The sequence below is a fragment of the Vitis vinifera genome, chromosome 7 (genome assembly GCF_030704535.1).
Source record: "Vitis vinifera cultivar Pinot Noir 40024 chromosome 7, ASM3070453v1".
In the NCBI taxonomy this organism is placed as follows: Eukaryota; Viridiplantae; Streptophyta; class Magnoliopsida; order Vitales; family Vitaceae; genus Vitis; species Vitis vinifera.
In genome coordinates, this window is record NC_081811.1 from 5,333,388 (window position 1) to 5,353,789 (window position 20,402).

Below are 20,402 nucleotides of genomic sequence, written 5' to 3' on the forward strand. Positions count from 1 at the left end.
TTTTTGGGTCCCACTTGAGGCAAAAGGGGAAACGACAGAAGTAGTTCGTACATTCGCACAAAATTTGCATTGGATTTGTGAAGAGCAAAATTGGCCTTCTGTTCATTGCTTTCCTTTAATTAATTTATCAATACAATATTAATGTAATGAAATGATTTTATTTCTTCCCAAACCCTAGCCTGGCCGTCCACTCTCCGGCCATGGATTCCGACCGCGGAGAGAACGGCGACTCCTCTCACAACCACGTTTCCAAGAAGCCAAAGCTCTCTGCTTTCATATCCGAAGAGGAAATCCGACAAGAGTTCTCTCATCACCAGCGTGGAATCGCGCGAATCAACAACGGTAGTTTCGGAAGCTGCCCCGCTTCCATAATCGCCGCTCAGAAGGAGTGGCAGCTCCGATTTCTTCAACAGCCTGATGATTTCTACTTCAATCACCTCCGGAAGGGCTTGCTCGAATCCAGAACTGTTGTAAAGGGCCTCATCAATGCTGACTCCGTCGACGAAGTTTCCCTCATCGACAACGCTACCACGGCCGCCGCTATCGTGCTCCAACAGATCGGCCGCGCCTTCGCCCAAGGTAAATTTCAAAAAGGCGATGTCGTTGTCATGCTCCACTGCGCTTTCCAGTCGGTGAAGAAGTCGATTCAGGCCTATGTTACTGGAGCCGGTGGCTCCGTCATCGAAGTCCAATTGCCATTTCCATTGACGTCGAAAGAGGAAATCGTTTCTGAGTTTAGGAAAGGTTTAGAGAAAGGTAAATCCGATGGTAGGCATGTTAGGTTAGCTATAATTGATCATATAACATCAATGCCGTGCGTTGTGGTGCCCGTAGAGGAATTGGTTAAGATTTGTAGGCAGGAAGGGGTCGACCAGGTGTTTGTAGATGCAGCTCATGCTATTGGTAGTGTTCCTGTTGATGTTAAAGAAATTGGGGCTGATTTCTACGTTAGTAATTTGCATAAGTGGTTCTTTTGCCCGCCTTCAGTTGCATTTTTGTATTGTAGAAAATCGCCTTTATCATCTGAAGTGCACCATCCGGTGGTTTCCCATGAATTTGGAAATGGATTGGCTATAGAAAGTTCATGGATAGGGACAAGGGATTACAGTTCACAGCTTGTTGTTCCTTCAGTTTTGGAGTTTGTGAATAGGTTCGAAGGTGGTATTGAGGGTATTATGATGAGGAATCATGAAATTGTTGTTAAAATGGGAGAAATGCTTGCTAAGTCCTGGGGAACAAATCTTGGGGCACCTCCGGAAATGTGTGCTAGCATGATTATGGTTGGTTTGCCTTCTAGATTGTTTATTTCCAGTGAGGAAGATGCTATGAGATTGAGGTCGTATTTGCGTCAGCATCATGGTATTGAAGTTCCCTTACATTATCAGGCTCCCTCAGATGTTGAGGGTGGCCCAAAGGATAAGGATGGTCTTGTAACAGGTTATGCTAGGATTTCTCATCAAGTTTATAACAGTTTTGACGATTATTGCAAGTTTAGGGATGCAATTAATCAACTTGTTGAGCAGCGACGGAGTTGCAAAATGCTTTTTATGGAATAAAGAGGTATGCTTTTTCCCATGGAATCACTTCTTGACTACTAGCTCTTCATTAGAACATCATCTGTTATGATCATGGCCATCCTCATCATTCTTAGTCTCCTCAATTTTTCCTAGTTTTGAAGAAATTATCTATATTATAAGGTTGCAACTTAGAAGTTACATTTAGTTGACAATTTTACAGCAGGGTTAGCTGAGTCATGCATAATAGGTCTGTTGATGAATTTGATTGCAAATTGAGAGTTCGCTATTTGTCTGTTAGCCTGCTGAATTTTATATTGAAAATTGATTCAGCCGACCTTCTGGGCTTGAAAGAGCTGCTCCACATGTGTTTGATCTTGCTGAACTTGTTTCCTAAAAAACATTAAAAGAGTAACTATCTGAAGATAATTTGAAATATAAATAAGCTTTTCTTAGAAGTACAATTAATAATTTATTATGTTTGTTATTTTTGGTCTGGATTATGGGTTACTGTTGTCCTTGTTCATCTGTTGTGCACTTCTTTACCAATTCAAGGATTGTTGGCTTGTATGAAATGTCTGTCTGCTAGATAGGAAGGAAAAAAAAATTAAACAATTTGAAAGCAAGTCTGCACTGAAAACAGTGGTGTGCAGGCCCAGTTTCAAGCTGAAAGAAGATTTGAAAAGGCTCATCACCAGATTTTTGGATGGGTGCGTACATTTGCTTCTGTTTGGTCCAAAATAAGGTCAATGCACCATACCAGGTTGAAGCCCATCAGGGCCTTGCAAAGGGCTGCATTAGGGAATGATTATTATTAATTTGTTTTTGGTCTGAGCTATTTGTTTGGAATTCTAACCTGTACTATCCTTCTATTTCTGCATTCATTAAGATATAGCATCTTCAAAGAAGAGGCAAAAGAAGTAGTATTCATCAAAGAACCATTACGTACTCTAGATTACAGCATCTTAAAGTTAATAGTTAGAAGCCTATCTAATAGTCATGTTCATATTTAGAAAACCAAACTGACCATAAAAAACATAGGAGCTAAGTGGATGATTGGGGGCAAGTATACTGCTGTCAAAATCTGAGTCTGTGCCAAGAGCCTCTGATTTCATGCCAGCTATTCTTGAGATTGGAGAATAGAATTTTTTGATGTATCTAACTTGTTACAGTTTAAGTTTCATAGTCGTTTTGCTGATCAGGAAAAAAAAAAAAAAAAAAAGCTTTATAGTCATTTTAGTTTGTAGATGTGGAATGTCTGGGTTTGTAATTCCAGCTGTAGGGTTCCTTTCTGAATTTTTCATTTTCTCATACAGAGGATGTTGTAAAGGGGGGCTATTACAACGACTACTGTATTATTTTGATATTGCCCAATTAATTCTAAGATGGCTAATATTAGCCTTTATTGTTTGAAACTTTGAAACTTCAAAAAAATAGCAACCTTTAACAATTTCAATATTAATTCTTCCTTTTCCATTTCCACAAAAAAGAAAAAAAAGAAAAAAAAAACGATTATTTCTCTGTAATAAAAAATGAAAGAATTAAGATGGAAATGTAAAAAATGAATCAAATAATGGCATTATAATTTACATATGACCACTTATTTAAAAAGAAAATCACTACTATGACTAATAATAATGGTCAGCCCAACACTGCTCCCTCTTATTTAATTCATCATTCTGAAGATGGGAGATTGTTTTGCTCACTCGTATGGAAAGGAGTTTCCCAATCCATGTCATTGCTTTTCCTGATGTCAATAAGCTAGAAAACTTGCAGGGGATGCAAAAATTGAGGGAAGGTACCATACATTTAGAATATAGCATTGATGACACCAAGTTGATCAAGATGCTTTGGCCCTTTTGGGTTCTACCTGTATATCTATGTTGCCCCTTTACTCCCGTCTTGTATGGTACTCTTTGCAGGATAGTTGGTATATATCCACTAAAATTCTGGACTGGATGATCATATGCATGTACAGTTAGGAAAGATTGTGTGGGGGGAGAAGAAATTCTTGGGCCATTTCATTTCTGGATCACTACATGATGGGCTTGCAGAGATGGCAAGTTTGATTCTTTCTGGAACCCACGCTTCATATATCTAGTGCTTGTGGTTCACTTCTTTTACCCTAGCCTTGATAATATACATATTTCTTGGTTCACATGGTGTCATACCTTTTGTAAATTTTCTGTGTTAAAGTGATGCATTCTTCTTGGACCAAGTGAAACCAATTGTTTCTTTGGTTACATTGAGTGCCAGAATTGGGTGCCCTCCTCAATTTAATCTTGTATGCATGGAATTTGACATTTTTGCTATTTGTGTGTAACTGGATGCAATTGTGTCTCAAAATTTGGCAGTCCAAAATTCTTTCCGTCCTATATATGCTTTACTTGTGGAAAACAGAAATTAACTTGTTTGTGCTGCTTTTTCATTACTTCCCTTGATTCTGTTCTCTTTTGGCAGTTGGTCGGGAGCAGGGAGGAGCAGTTTTCAATGGAACAATGTCTATTTTCTCTACTCATGCTACTACGGGCTTGCATGGTTTCCAAATAATGAATGCTGGAGAGTGTTATGTACTCACTAGAACTGTGATTGATTCCTAGTAGCTTCCACCCCTTGTAAGCCAATTTTCTAGTCTATGGGATCCTGCTATATGTATATGTCCCATGGTAATTGATCACCACAATAAACATAAAATATCAGCCCTAGTCTAGCAATTCCATCAAGTTAAGCTGAAAATTTTACATGAACTTCAGTTTAACCTCTTGGAGGTTCATTCACCAAGATAATGAGTGATTGTCTGGGAATTAAAAAAATCTCTTTTAGATTACTTGTCTCATTGATTTCTTAAGCATGGAGGCCCCCAAAATGATCATATATCCAATCTCCTAAAGAAAAATAAAAATGCATGAGCATTCTTGTTTCCAGGCACACTGATTGTAGGACCTGTTTGACATCTCACCAGTTTTGAAAGCTCCAGACATCTGTATCATGTTTGCCTGATCAAAAGTGAGTTTTCTTCAATCTCCTTCTACCATCAATGAATGACAATATTATGTAATTTGCTGATTCCATCATGACTGCATTAAGCAAACAGACGCATTAGGACTTCCAGTGGAAGAATTTGAGGAGAGAGTGAAAAACCATCAACAGCAGGGGATGGGAGCAGCAGATCATCAAGAAGCATATATGATGCTTGAGGGCAGTAGGGTTTTCACGCATGCCTGACCTGGCCAGGACTTCACACTCATATAAACAACAAATCGAATTCAACTTGAGAGCAGTAGGTTTTTCACGGGCTTGTTCATGTTGTTTTTAAAAATTGTTTTTATATTAAAGAACCAAAAAAAAAAAAAAAAACAATTGTTTTTTAGCATTTTGTAAAAATAAAGGTGTTTAGCAAGTAGTGTGTTTTTAAAAACAATCTTTAAAAATAAAAAATAATTATTTTTTGGATAAATTATTTTTAAAAAGAAATTTTCTATTTTAATTTTGTAAAAATATTGCAAATTCAAAATTTAAAATATAAATTAAATTAAATTTAAATCTTATTAAAAAAAGTTTTTACTAAAAATATTAATTGTAATATTGTAACAAAATCATAAAGTATTTTTTTTAAATATAGAAAAATATGGATGAATAATAACGTTTTCCTAAAAGTATAATTATTATTTTTATTAATAATAATAATAATTTAAAAACAAAGATTGTTAATATATTTTGTTTAAAATGAATAAGGAATAAAATTTAACTTTTTTAATATGTAAATGTTTCAAGTCTTTTGTTATATTAACATATTTAATATTCAATGAGGATGACAATATTTTAAAATGTTTTGATTTAATATGTAATTAATTTGATTTTTTTGAAATTTAAATTATTTTTAGAAATTAAAATATTTATTAAGAAACAGTAAGGATAATTAAATATTATTTTTTTGTAGTTGTACATATATTTTTTGAATTCCAAATTATTTTTTTATTTGTTAAATCTATAAATAAATTTAATACAAAGTATCACTTATTGAAGTTTATTTTTACAAAAGAAATAATAGTGTGGTGAACTAAATTTAATTCATAATTTTTTTATATTAATGGTTTTACATTTGAATTTTTAATTAATTTTAAAATTATTAAACTTATTAATAAATCCAACGTATTCAGTTTTATTTGATAATATGGTTTCAAGTTTATTAAAAAATTACAAAAATATAATGTAGAAATCAATCCAGTCATTTAAACAAAAAATTTAATCTATGATTTTTTAATGTTATCGAGTTTCATGATTTTCTGGTATTAATTAAATAGGTTTTTAAGTTTCAAATTATTTTTGAAAATTAAGAATTCAATTGATTAATGAAAAATTTTAGAGAATTATTGGCTCGTGGGAGACAAAGAATATATCATATTCCATTTTATTTGTTTTTTATGGTTTTTTTTTAATTTCTTTATCTATTAAAAAAAAAAAAAACCTTCTACTAGAAAGTGGGATCACACCCTTATCTAAACCCATCAATTCAAATCCTTGGAACTCTTTCTTGCCTTTCGTTACCGTTGAAAACAGAGGTAAATTACAAGAAAAAAAAAATGTAGAAACATAACTCAAGCTAAGGCCTTTCAGGCGGGGGGCACCTGATCATGAGGCTTGTTGCTCCTACCGTCAGATAAATCTGCAACAATCACGCTGATCTCATCCAAACCCACACCACACCAATGTGAAGAGGATTTGCTACAGGAACCCCATCCTACCTCCTCAACACCCTTTACATTAGGGCCATCCCTGCACCTTCCCATGCACTTGCATGGGACAACACCCGCTTTTGTTCCAACCTGCCTTTGAAATTCTTCCAGCAGCATGGCGGCTCCCAATTTCCTACATTTGCCACCCATGCAAACCTCAATCCTTGTTTTCGATTCCCCAACTCTATTTGTATTATTTTGACCATCACTTCCACTGCCTTCTCCTCCAAGATTTTGCACATTGAGGTCTCTAATCCCAGATTCCACTGACTTATTCTCTTCTTGAGTAGGTAAGCCGGGTTTAGCTGATATTGCTTCTTGGTGAACTGCCTGCTGTGGTTCATAATTATCTTTTGATTGTTTTATTGTTTCACCTCTTAAGAGGCTCATGTAGATCGCCTCCTCGCTTGGGTTTTCACTTGAATCTGATGAGTCTAATTCAAACTCAGAGTTGATTGTCATCAACTTCATCAGGGCCTCCTTTCCTTTTCTCTTCCTCTTCAGCTTCTTTCCCTCTGATCTCATCTCTCGAGATTGTCCAAACAGGACCTCTGTTGCTTCCTGCATTGAAGAAGATCACATGTTGATCCAGCACCATTACATTCGTGAAAGAAACAAGAAGAAGACAAAAGAAAAATAGTTGGGATTCTGACCTTCATCATCTTCCTTTCGTCTTCTTCATCCACCGAACAATTCCCATTCGCTACGCCGGAAACCATGTCAGAAAACGTAGCCAAATCTTTGGCCAGCCATTTCTTCAATGTCAAATTCTTCTCCTTGTCTTTCTTCTTCTCTCTCTCCTTTCCCATTGCCCTGGGCGAAACATAACCCTGCAACTGACCAGAGACGGCAATGCCAGAACTCAGATCAAACCCAGAAAAATTTCTGGGTCTGAGATATAGAGTAGAAAGAGATGGAGAGGAATCGGAAGAACAGGCGGCGCCGTGAAAGCGCACAAGTACTGGTCGTGAAGCTACCGCGGCGGACAACTCCATTGATTGGGAAACTGATCGTGAAATCGGTCAGTAGGGAATAAATAGACTCGTGAGATTAACTGGCAAGACACGCTGCGGACTTCGATACGGCGGTGGGACTTCTCGTGGCCGGTGTCTAATCGCCACACTTTATCGTGTGGGCGACATGTGTCTGATGGACGTACGGATGGTACGATGATGAGATTGAGACTGCTGGATGGTGATGTGGATTCCAATTAGGATTAGGTTTGAGAATTCCGATGAAATTGTTAATCTGCTTTTTAAAATAATAAAAAAAAAGAGAAATTTTTTCAATAGATTTTCAACTTGTATTATAGAAGGTTAGTAAATATATAGAAAACAAAAGTTTGCTAACTGTTTTATTTTTTATTTTTTAAAATACCGAAAATTTCTATCTCTTGAATATTACATATTTTTTTTAAATATATATATTTCACATATTAAAACTTTCTAATATATTATTCATTATTCTAAATCTTAACCTTTTATTTCCATTTATCTGTTAATCTACTTTTTTAATATTAAAAATTCCTAAATTCAATAATATATACCAAAATATGCCATCAGTTAATATATTTAAGATATAATTTATTATTTAAATTTTGACATAAATATTGGGTTGAATGTCATTAGTTTTGAGTTGTGATTAGGTTGAACAAGCCCAACCCAACCAACTCGATTTGCAGCTAGCCCAACAAAATACCCAAATAGAAGTCCGGCCCACGTCCGTCCCAAGAGACGTAGTTTTGATTTGGGTGCTCGATCGCTGAGGAAAGAAAGCCGGAAGGGCTTAGAACTGAAGGAAGTTGGTGTGTTTGGAGGAGGAATTGGTTGGGATGGACGAAGAAACCTCTAGTCTTCCTCCAATGAGGTTGATGAATTTCATCTCCGAGGAGCAGGTATTACCCGTCCGAAACCCTTAAAACTCTTTCTCACTGTTACTATTTTGAAGAATTTTGTGTTTGATTTTGAAATGGGGATAATTGGGAATTGTAATGGCAGTTGGATGAATCTAAGAAAGCAAGGGGTGAACGAGCAGATGACGGCACTGCGCAGAGGGATAGACCCCTCTTCGAGGTTTAAATTCCATTCCTTTCACTTTCTTAACTCTTTCTTTTCGTTATAACAAATGGTCCTGGCATTTTCGTTTCATATATCTTCAAAAATGTATGATTCACCAACTGAAATCCATGCCATCCATGCCCTTTTTCTGTTTGGCATTAGAAAAATTCAGTCTTCAGATGATTCTTTGAGTTGAATACATATTTATTCTAATTTTTGCTTGGAAATGTGAAATTTTCCTTTACAGTGGCGGACTCTATCAATATAGCTTCTTAACATGGTTTCTTATAAGTGAATTTGGTGCTTATCCTGAGAAAGATAGTTTGAGCTTAAAAAAATTTACTTTTTTTGAGCTTCCTTCTTATTTCATCTTCTTTTATCTGCAGATATTAAAGGAGAATAAGGACAAGCGAGATGCCGAATTTAATGAGCGGTTCAAGCACAGTGAGTGCTCAATTCTATTTCCAATGGCATTTGAGGGCGCCATCCTTTAAGAATTTATTGAAAATACTGATAAACATCTTAATTAGTACTTGGAATTTTATTTAACAGCATGGTAGATTTCTGAAAAAAAGAGGTGATTCATAACAAGGATTTCTCCATGATCTATTCATTTCTAAGCATTTAGTTTCCATGTATTTTGGTATGCATTATTGCTAGTATTTACTGCTGGAAGTCTTAACTCTTGCCATTGTATTCAGGTGCTTCTATAGGATCTTTTTATTTTATTTTTTTAGTTTTTCTATAAAGCACTTATGATCCATCTTAGAGCCTAGTCATTTTTTCTGAATGACCCATCTTAGAGCTTGTGGATATGTAGCCTAGTATCACTAGCACTTAGTTTACCCCCAAAATTTTGTACGGGAAAAATTTGAGGGGTAAACTTCATGCTTGTGATACCAAGCCAGATTAGAACGGTTCAAAGAGTGGTTTAGCATTAGCTGCTTTTGTTGAATGAATACATAACGAAAATGGAGCCGTAATCTCTTCTTTTTATTACAGGACCGCCAAAAGCTTTGGATGAAGATGAGACTGAGTTTCTTGATAACCTGGAGATGGTGAGACGATGTGCTATGAGCTATTTTTTGACTGGAAATTGCAGCACCAACCTAAGATTATATATATATATATATATATATATATATATAATGCACTTAATTTGAAAGATTTGTTGATTGATTTGAACCTATGATGTATATGCTCACAGACATAGACTTGATGCTACAGTTGAGACACATGATATGGACACAGAAACTTGTCCAAATATAGCACTTCAGCCATACATATCCACATGTTTTGTGTGGAAAACCATAGAGTTGACCTCAGTATTGAAGTCAAAGTGCACTGGAAGTCTACCTATAAAAAAAAGGTGTACTGAAAGTCTACTGATTGCCATGTAAATTGCTGTATGTCCTTGAGAATCAAAATGTCATGAACTTTAAATAACTAATAGTTGCTAAAGTAATCAGTTTATTATTTATCCTATCACAAGTTTCTTTTTCATCCTATCACAAAAAGGCAATATAAGAAGATTCCTCCATGCCTCGTTTTCTACTTCTAAAGGGAACTCATGTCTAAGTGTCTGAATTGGACAATTAAGGATGCATGTGTCATGTAAACACAGTCAGAACTGGACATTTAAGTATGCAGGTGTCATGGATGTATGATTTACATGCTAATTCTGATGTAAAGAATAGTGTTCTACATCTCATAACTTGAAACTGTGATTGTAGGGCACTTTTAGTGATTATTTAAACCTGTGATTTCTAACTCACTTCTTGTAGTCAATATTGGCATGGTGTACACTTGTCCTTGCATAACATGTATTTGACACCTGTTAAAAAACTTGCCAAAGTATCTACCTTATTTCTTCAAGAATGTGCATATAAATTTAAAAACAAAGCTCTTGGTGCCCTTTGTTGTGGTGAAACTTGTTATATAGTTGATACTTGTTTTATCATCAAGAATACAAACTCAAAACAAACAAATAGACACATGTTCAACATTATAAATACAGGAATGCACACATATTAACATGTCCATGTCTGCTGTTACAAATCATAGATTAAAAATGCTAGAAATTCATTAAATTTTGCATGATCATATTTGTAAGGTTGATGCCATAGCTCTTTAAAAGGATTAGTCTTGCCGTTATGTTATACGTTATGCTGTAACAAGAGTGCTTCAAGTTTTGATTCTTGCAATTAAATCATATAATTTTATGCTATCATAAGAATTGCAAATTTTATATGATCTTTACAGTTTTACAGTTGAGGCATTATTGCTGCTGTTCCTGGAGTGATTGTTTTTATCTTAAGAAAGATATGTTTCACTTTGTGCATGTGTGGATGCAAAACTTGGAATCTCCCTCCCTCCTTCCTTCTATGCATGTGTGCTTGTGCATGTGTGTGTGTGTGTGTGCACGCACCTTGACTCTTGTTTTTTTCCATTTGTCTTTTCTGCTGCTCTGGTTTCTTTCCAGAGGCAATGTTGTCTTTTCTCTTTTCTGAAGTTTTGATTATTCATGCAGTCAAGGAGGGACTATGAACAGCAAATGGCAGAAGAAGAAGCCCAACAGCTCCGTAGTTTCCAGGTCATTTTCTAACCATTCCTGAATTGTAGAATTACTATTATATTAATGTGTATCAAGGAGAATTCTTAATCTGGTTAATTAATTTTCCTCATATTGAAAAAAACAAAAATGAAATTTAGCTAATAGTTTCAAGGTCACACTTATCAGAATTGAAAGAGTCCTTGTGAAGATTACTCTATGATAGACTCGTGTAAATGTGCCACAGCCTTATAAATTATGATTGGTTTATTTTATTGAATAATTGATCATTTTTATATTCTAACTGAAGTGAATCAAGTACCTTCATTCTCATGATGTGGCACTAGCATTTACCAGGGTGTCAAAGTAATTGACCTTCTTTACCAAACCTTAACTCAATTTATTGATTTAAGAGTGTTAATTGTCGTTTTGCTTGAGTATGCATAAAAAAGAGTATTATTGTAACTTCTTGGTTTGTGTGTATGCATGTCTTTTCCTTTTCCTTTATTTTGTTTTCCTTTTGCTGCTATATTTATGCCTTTTGAATTTGAATACGGGGATAAATTTTCTCATTTTGAAATCTGAAACATGAATTAGTACAGATCCTAGCGGACGGTCTCATCAACTGAAAATTGCTACCAAGTTGATTTGTAGTTTAATCATGCCTGTGAATTTAATAAGTCCCTGAGAGGCTTCATTCAAATGCTTACAATTCTATTCAGTGCATTATCCAAGTATATGCATCGATGGCATCCTTGATTTAACTGTGAAGTTCAGCAATTAGAATTTTTTAAGTAGCTGAGGGCTGCATACATTTGTCAGTAGTTTAATGATTCTGGGATCTGACTGAGGAATCTTGAATTACACAAATATTACAGGAGGTTATAGCATCCTTTATATGTGTTGTTACATATTTCAAGAATGAATAATGCAATTCTTCATTGTTTGTGTCTTTTTTTTCCTTGGATCTGCAGTAAAAAGAACAAGGAGATGTTATGCATTATGTAACTCTGCTGGTGTATGTTATTACTGCTTTACCACTAAAATTATCTGCCAAAGTAGAATTCTTATGAGAAAATGGATATATATAGTAATTTTCTCCTTGTGAGGAATTTGATGTTGCATGCGTAGAATGAAGGCTGTACTTGCACTATTATTCATCTTATCTTTCAGCTCAAACCATTGAAGTAGTTGCTTTCACAGGCAGCAGTGGCAGCACAGTCTACCATTGTACATGAACTGAAGGATACACCCCCTGCTCCTAAAGTCCAGGTCAGTTGCTTGATTGACAGGCTTTTTACACTTGTATACACTCTTGGACTTGCCATGAAATGAGACAGACTACAAATGACACAGTGAGCCTTTGGCAACCTTGGGATTGGTGTAGCTTGATAGGGCAATGCTTTCACTTCACTCTGCGTCATTTACCTGTCATGGCATAGCTGCCTGTGGTGTCTTTTTTTCTTTTCTTTTTTCTTTCTGCAAAGTCCAAACTAACTTATGGATTCTTGAACATTTACTTGACCTGTTTTTGCCATGTTTTTTTCCTGGACATCCAATGGATTAGATTCTATGAATGCTGGGCCATGGGTGGAACAAGAGTGGACAGGGTTCATTAAAGGCAGAATCTGAAGCAAATACTATTGGAAGTCCACATTAGGAGCCAACCCCTTCATATTCCAACATCCTGACAGTCGATGCTCGCTTGCCACGTAAAAAATGTCACAAGTTTTTTTTTTTAACACAACCGAGATGTTATGCACTGTGGTGTGGCAAGCACCTGTTGGCTTACTAGGTGTCAACTTTTGGTGGCTTCCCAATGAGACAAATCCTTGTTTCTGCATATTTACTGAGAGATTTAGGATTTATTTATTGTTTTGCAGTATATTTGGGCACTCATTTGTGGTTCCACCAAGATGACCCTAGCCCAATTTAACAATTTAACTATCTTTTCTGTTGACTGGTTTCAGCAATAGTCGAATGTTTGATGAAGAGAGAAAATGGATTCTAGTGATCATCCAATCATGGCTTTTTGGTTGCAGATCTTGGTCACCATTGAGTCTTTATCTGATAGCTTTAACGTATTATCTTGTGCTTGCATCCGAGTGTGCAGTGCTATCTATAATTGGAAGCTCTGTTTTACTGAATGAACTTCTAAACGCAATCTGTTGTTGCCTGCAGGAGCAGAAACCAGTTGTCAGGAAGAATCCGCCTTCTCACCGGTTAGGTATGATTATCAAAGTCAAGCCACAAGCCAAGAAAGCGAAGGTGGATCCAGCAAACTCAGAAGGGTCAGAAATTGTGAAAACACCTAGCATTGATACAGAAAAACCTTCAGACCTGGAGAAAAAATATAGTGTTGATACTGATGAGGCCCATGATGTACCTGCAAACGGTCTGGTTTCATACAGCGATGAAAGTGAGGAAGATGATTAATAATTTCAGTAGAGACTAGTATTGTTTTCAGAAAGAACTAATCATATAGTCTAAATTTATTCTCGTAATCTGTCTATCAATTTTCTGTAGACCCACAAGCCCACCTTTGGAAATATGAATTGGGTATAAGCACCTATCAACACCAGGCTTAGCCTCTGTTTGAGCAGTGTTTTTGAAATGGTTTTTAAAAATTAATTTTTGAGAACAGTTTTTGAAAATATTCTATGATTTTTTGTAACGTAAAAGATTGCTTGGAAACCCGAAATGTTTGTAATATATTTTTTTATGTTTTTAAATATGTTTTAAAAAATAACCATTACGTGTAGTGATTTAATTTTAATCATTTTTTATATTTATATAATTATTTAAAAAAAATCTTAAAAAATAAGTGACCACAAGTGAAAGATGTTTTTTTGAAAATGTTTAATTATTTTTAATATCAAACATGTTTTCCTATGCTTTTTATGATTTTTTTTTTTATATAGTAAAACTAGGCTTGCACCACTTAGCTAATAGCGCAATTTTTTTTTATATTTAAATTTAAATTTAAATTTAATTATTATTATTTTTTAAAATTAATGTTGATCTATTTTATGGTTGTCTTTGAATGTATTTTATTTTAAAACATTAATATTGATTAAATGATTATATTAATAGGTTAAATCATATTTGTTTTTTGAGAAAAGATAAGATTATATTTTATTTATTATTTTAAAAAATAATATTTTAAATTATAAGTCAATGATATACCATCTATATTAAAATTGGAAATAAGTTTTATAATAAATTAATAAAATATTTATTTATTTTAATATTTTTAATAGAAAATTTCAATATTATATAAAATTAATTAATTATTATTTTTATTAAATTAATTAATTATGATGAATAAATTATAGTTAATTTAATTTTTTTTGTTATTTAATAAACAAATATATTTTATTATATATTGAATTTTATAAACTAAAATAATAAATTTATTCAAATAACATTTATAACTCTTATAAAATTAAAAAATGATGTTTTTTTTTTCATGGTTTGATATTGGTATAAAAATGGAAAAATTTATAAATATTGAAAAAAAAAAAAAAGGTCTACGAAACTGGCATTTTTCACATGTGTTCCCACTCGAACGAGACTCGTTTATTTATTTATTTATTTGGTGAAAAATATGAATTTTAGAAAATCACCATTAATTTTTGTTTTATTTTTAAAGGGAAAAAAACAAAATAAGAAAGAAAAACCCTAAATGTGACTCCGAAAGACATGTTTATGAAAAACCGAATTTGGGTTCGAGGTCAGGTTACCTATTGGGAAGGTACGGTGATAAGCCGTAACACCTTTCTAAACCGGTATACATACTATCTCTACTAAACAAATCAAAAGAATTGTGACAATTAATTAATTAATTATGGATACAAAAAAAAATGAACAAATAAATATATACAAAAATAATGATGAAATTTAATTAGAAGAATGTACAAAATAAATGACGGAAAATTATATAAAATGATTTATTGAACAAAATAAAAAAGATATTTCAAAAGAATTAGTTTTTCAAAAATTTCAAAGGATTTTATTAAAAACAAATTTGAATTAATAATTTCAATTTATTTATTTACAAAAAAATGTCAATTTATTTTCTTCAATTTCATTTGTATTTAATTTTTAAAAATGTTATTTACACTTATTGCATCAAAAAAATTTATTACAAAATTTCAATTTGAACACAAAAATTGTTTGTACTTATTTTTACTAAAAACGAATGAATTTTTAAAATTTTATTTTTTTAAAAAATTGATTTATTTTCATTTAAGAAAAGTGACTTGTACAAATTATTAAAAAACATGATTTTATTTGCAAAAAAAATTTTAAAAGTTAATTTTTGGGACAACTTTATTCACAAAACAATTTTTGAACAATTATTATTAAAAACAAATTTTTTGAATTTTATTAAGAAAACTTACTTTTATTAAAAAGAATAATTTTTGAACTATTATTTTATTAAAACATGTTTATTGAATTGTTCTTTTTATTTAAACAAAATTTCTTATTTATTCGATATTCAATTCTGTATACAACAAATAAACATATAAAAATGAATATTTATGTAAACCAATAAAAATAAAACTCAATAATAGTGAGAAATAAAACATGTACCCAAACAAGCTTACAATAAGTTCAATGTCTTTCTATGACTTTTTGGGTCTCACTTTCTTTCATGAAATTCCATACTCCATTTGTCATAAATATGTACTCAGCCAACATAATTGCATAATAGGTCCATACAAAAATAAAAATAGTCCAAATGTAAATATCCAGAGATATACAAAATCTCAAACAAATATTCAAACCCAAATTCAAATCCCAAATTAGTCCAATAAATTTCATTAATAAAAAATGGGCCAAAATTAGCAAATTTAACCCAATATAAATATTTCACATGTCATAAGTCATAGCCCAAAATTCCATATTAATGGTTAATATATAAACATAATCAAATAAGTCTGAAATATCAAAAATCACATATTAATGGTTAATATATAATAATAATAATAATGATGATGATGATGATGGACAATGAAAAAAGAAAAGAAAGATAATGAAAAAAAATGAAAAGAAGAAAATAGGAGAAGACGGGAAGGGGGGGAAAGAAAGACAATGAAAAAAATGAATGAGAGAAAATAGGAGAAGGGAGAGAGGGATGAAGGGGCGTTGGAAATGACACCGGCTTAACGCTATCAGTAGTGGCGATGGAGACCGTCGAAGATGGAAGTGGTTGTTCGGGTGGAGATGTGGGTGTTGGGGGAAGAAGAAGAAGAAGAAGCGATGCAGAGAGGGAGAAAAATGGGGCCAAAGAAATGGGGTCGGCTGGTGTGTGGGTGTCTCTGAAAAATGGTAGTGTGGGAAGGGCCGTGGAGAACAAAAAATGGAAGAAAAAAAATGGGGGCGACCCAAAAAAACAAAAATGGGAAGGAAAAAAAACTAAAAGAAAAAGGGAAATGAGAAGAGAGAGAAGAGGAAAGAGATGAGAAGGGATGGGTGTGGGGTATGGGTGAGAGAGAGAGAGTGAGTGGGGTGGTTGGGGAAGGTATGGGGAGGAAGGAAAGAGGAGAGAGAAAAGAAAGAGAAAAAAATAGGGAAACTTGTGTTTTGATGTGGCAATTTAGGAAATATATGGTTTTCGGAACCCAACTTTATGAAATATGAAAATCAGCTTTTAATGTGGAAAATTATATATTTTTTATGCACTCTGAGCCAGCTGCATATTTTGTGCCGAAATTGCCTTTTTTTTTTCCTCCCGTATCCACCATCCACCTCTCCCTCCCTCCCTCCCTCCCCAATGAAACCTGTCGGCATTTTGCCGACATCATCATCGACCTCCCCCTCTCTCTTTTTCCCTTCCCTCTTTCTCTCTCTTTCCTTCCTTTACGACATCACCAAGAGAGAAGAAGGTGGTGGCAATGGTGGAGAACCAAGGCCAGAGGGAAGAAGGAGTGGTTGGTTGCCATTGACGGTGGCAACCAGCAACTCTCGCGGTCATTGATGGTGGCGGCGGCAGAAGCACCAGCGTAGGGAGAAAGGGGAGCTCTACTTAGAGGGAAGCACCACCGTTACAACAAAATTCAAATTCAAAGCATCCAAAACCCAAATCCAGAAGCCAAACAAAATACCCATTAATGTAATAATTCCATACAAATTCAGCTAATATAAGGGCAAACAAAGAAAGAGAATGAAAAGGCAAGACCCACCCATCACTGAGAAATGGATTCTCTTACAGTACTAAATCAAATTCCCAACAAACAAACAAAAATTAAAGAAGAGGTATGAATCTAGAATACCTCCACAGTCAAGAAGAAGAACAATGGTGGGAGAGGAGCGAGACTTGAAGAGCTAGTCACCCTCAAAACACCCAAAAGAGCCCTTTTGAGGATAAACAACAGACCCCACCATGGATCCTCCATAATTAGGAATACCAACCCGCCCCTCCTCGATGTCTCTTCCTACGCTGGTGTTTCCGCCGTCACCGCCGTCAATGATCGCGAAAGTTGCTGGTTGCCGCCGTCAATGGCAACCAACCGCACCTTCTTCCCTTTGGCCCTGGTTCTCCACTATTGCCACCACTTTCTTTTCTCTTGGTAATGTCGAAAGAGAAGGAAAGAAAGAGAAAGAGGGAAGGGAAAGGGAGAGAGGGAAAGACCGGTGATGATGCTGGCAAAGTGTCGGCCGGTTTCACTGAGGAGGGAGGGAGAGCGGATGGTGGGTACGGGAGGAAAAAAAAAAGGGCAATCTCAGCACAAAATATGCAGCCGGCTCAGAGTGCATAAAAAAGATATAATTTTTCACATTAAAAGCTGATTTTCAGATTTCATAAAGTTGGGTTCCGAAAACCATATATTTTCCAAATGGCTCCATCAAAACACAAGTTTTCCAAAAAAAAATATAATATAATATAATATAATATAATAAAAATAAAATAAAATAATATACAAAATAATAAAAATTAATAATTAAATGATGAGTAAGCCAAAAAATCATATGTAATTGGGTTAAAATTTTAAGAATAACATTATACTGAAAATCAATGTAAAAATAAAATTTGGACAAATTTTGGGATCTACAAGGTCTTAATATTAGGATACCTATTATTATAATTAGAAAATAAATATGTTTTAAATTAAAAATGTTAATGTTAAATTTGATAAATATTAATTTTACCATCATTGTTATTTGTGATGAATTTTTTATATTCTTATTTTAATTAAAAATAAAAATGATGGAGAGGATGTGATTGAGATTTTCTTTTTTTTAAAATATATTATTTTATTCAAATAAGTGTAATTATTTTATACTATATAATTTCTTTGTTTTCCACTTTTCCAAAGTACTTTGAGAAAATTCTAATTTTAAGAAAAAAAATTTGAATTTTATAATCATTCACCATAGTTAACAAATTAATTAAAAATGATTATCTTGAAATGGTTTTTATTTCATATAAATAAAGTAATTATTTATAAAAAAACAAATGAAGAAAAAAGTGTACATAATGAATATAAATAAAAAAATTATTGAAGGTTTTCTTATATAGGGTTTGCAATGTGCTTAGTGCCCTGTTTGGTTGCTGAGAAAATTGGAAAAAGGAAGTGAAATGAGGTATTAAAGTGTTATTTTTCTATTGTTTCTTGTGATTGTTCTTTATCCTTATCCACATTTGAAGGATGCTTCGTACTAAATGTCTTTGCCATATTAGATCATTTCACGTGATTGCGTTGGCGGCGTGTGTGGAACGTGGCGTCCTTTGGATATTGCATGGACATGCGTTGCTCCTGCGTAGTACATGTGTATGGTGAGATAAATGACAATTCGTTAAATATTCGAACAAAATATGGATTAAAAATAGCCGCAACAAAACTTCCCTGACACATCTGATTGGACTTTATATATATATAGTACATGATGGGGGCAATTTGACTATATTGAAGGGAGAAAGTAGGAGAGGTACGTGACAAAAAGGATCAAGCCAAGCTCATGATCTGGTTGTGGTATTGTCTTGACAAACTCTTTTTCCTTTTTGGTGTTTAACCAAAAGGTCTACGAATGGCCCGTGATGACACACGATTTTCTTGCTCTACACGCATGATCGCTGTATAAAAGGAATACTCTTCCTCACACGAAAGACCCAAGAAAAAAGCTGCAACTACCATCAAAGGATGACTTTTTAATACCCGTTACAAAAGTGAGAGGAACTTCATTGGAGACTAGTACTATTTTTTCCAGATGGAACTAATCATGATCTAAATTCAGTCTCTTAATATCTGCATCAATTTTCTGTACACCCACAAGCCCACATTTGGAAATATGAATTGGGTCTAATATAAGCACGGCAAACTATCAACAAGAGGCTTGGATTGTCAACGTGGCCTGACACAGAGCTGATAATGACCTTACGTTACGTCTCTCTTTATCTTCAAAACTTTGGGCAAACTATTAACAAATGGCACAACGGCCAAAGCATTAGTTTTCTCATGTGTTTGATGGAGTGAGTAACTTCAAAGGATCACCTCTACAGCTCTACCCCACCTTGGAAAAGATAAAACCAAGGAATAAAAAAATCAAAGGGATACCGGATATGACGATGTGGATTGGAGCGAGGTCAGCCTGGCGGGCAGGAGGTCCACGCATTTATTAACTCTGCAAGTTTGTTATTGAATGCTCATGAGCCATGGCATTTTCCTGCCACATCACTGAATGGCTTTTGTTGTTAAGATGACCCTTGATGATTTTCAGCGTGACTTCAAAAGCAACCAAACATAGAAGTTGGGAGTAGTGGAGTTGGTGCTGGTGCTGGTCGTCATGGATGACGTCTTTGGCCCTCTGATAACGGGCTAAATGATACGATCAAGTAGTCAATTAATTATTGGTGGTGATTCATGGAGCCAAGAGTCAAATAAGTTATTATTCCGTCTCTTTCGTCACTTAATTAAATGAAAAGAAATAAGATACTGAGACACCGTGCCTACCAAGCTTGTGGTTGTTGTTGTGTCTAATATTTAATAATATGAAAAGGGCGTTGTTACACTACCTGTATCACTGATGGTTTTTTCCTTTTTCTTTTTAGTTATCCAAAAGTCATCCCAAGATAGATAGTTTCTAATGTACTCTTTGTTTTTCGGTTTGATTTTTTTTTATTAATATAATTAAAATGAACTAATAGATTTAATTTAATTGTATTAATTGATATTTAAATAGAAAAAATCAAATATTTTAATTTTTTTTTTTAAAAAAATTTCAACGAAAAAACAAATGCTACATGAATATACATTTTTATCTATCGTTTTACTTTAATTTCATTTATTTATATCTTCATATCTTCGATTTATTCTATTGTACTTTCATTCAGTGATTTAAATTTTACCAAATATATTCAATAATTTAGACTTTTTTTTCAATAAGTATCAAACATTTTCTTTAAAAGAATACTCGTTTTGCTCTTGATGCCTTGTGTAGGCTTACACTTTTTTATTTGTTAGCTAATTTTTGTACTTAAGGAAATCGAAGATTGTGTTATTTAGGAGATAAGTCTTTTATTAAAGCTCATGACACTTGT

General features: G+C 33.8%; 3 protein-coding genes across 5 annotated transcripts; 2 read left to right on the forward strand and 1 right to left on the reverse strand.

Annotated features, from left to right (window-relative positions):
• The first annotated feature begins 47 nt into the window (after positions 1 to 47).
• On the forward strand, positions 48 to 4,350 carry LOC100243446 (L-cysteine desulfhydrase). Of its 3 annotated transcripts, XR_786228.3 has the most exons (3): positions 51 to 1,560; positions 2,168 to 2,224; positions 3,975 to 4,350. XR_786228.3 is itself a non-coding variant. In XM_002281379.5 (2 exons), exon 1 carries the CDS (start codon positions 201 to 203, stop codon positions 1,554 to 1,556), a length of 1,356 nt encoding a protein of 451 aa, XP_002281415.1. In that variant the 5' UTR covers positions 48 to 200; the 3' UTR covers positions 1,557 to 1,560; positions 3,975 to 4,350. The 3 variants fall into 3 exon arrangements, 2 of the variants coding, with proteins under 2 accessions (XP_002281415.1, XP_059593935.1); XM_002281379.5 differs by lacking the exon at positions 2,168 to 2,224 and having other exon boundaries at positions 48 to 1,560; XM_059737952.1 differs by lacking the exon at positions 3,975 to 4,350 and having other exon boundaries at positions 2,168 to 2,384.
• A 1,633-nt stretch (positions 4,351 to 5,983) lies between these two features.
• Positions 5,984 to 7,300, reverse strand: LOC104879845 (diacylglycerol O-acyltransferase 3). Its single transcript, XM_010654243.3, has 2 exons — positions 6,904 to 7,300; positions 5,984 to 6,811 (listed from the first exon to the last, which is right to left on the reverse strand). Exons 1-2 carry the CDS (start codon positions 7,243 to 7,245, stop codon positions 6,128 to 6,130), a joined length of 1,026 nt encoding a protein of 341 aa, XP_010652545.1. The 5' UTR covers positions 7,246 to 7,300; the 3' UTR covers positions 5,984 to 6,127.
• A 683-nt stretch (positions 7,301 to 7,983) lies between these two features.
• Positions 7,984 to 13,362, forward strand: LOC100265766 (uncharacterized). The gene is made up of 7 exons (XM_002281398.5): positions 7,984 to 8,144; positions 8,248 to 8,322; positions 8,694 to 8,751; positions 9,310 to 9,365; positions 10,838 to 10,900; positions 12,062 to 12,130; positions 13,040 to 13,362. The coding sequence occupies exons 1-7, from the start codon at positions 8,082 to 8,084 to the stop codon at positions 13,292 to 13,294; spliced, it is 639 nt and encodes a 212-aa protein (XP_002281434.1). The 5' UTR covers positions 7,984 to 8,081; the 3' UTR covers positions 13,295 to 13,362.
• The last annotated feature ends 7,040 nt before the right edge of the window (positions 13,363 to 20,402 follow it).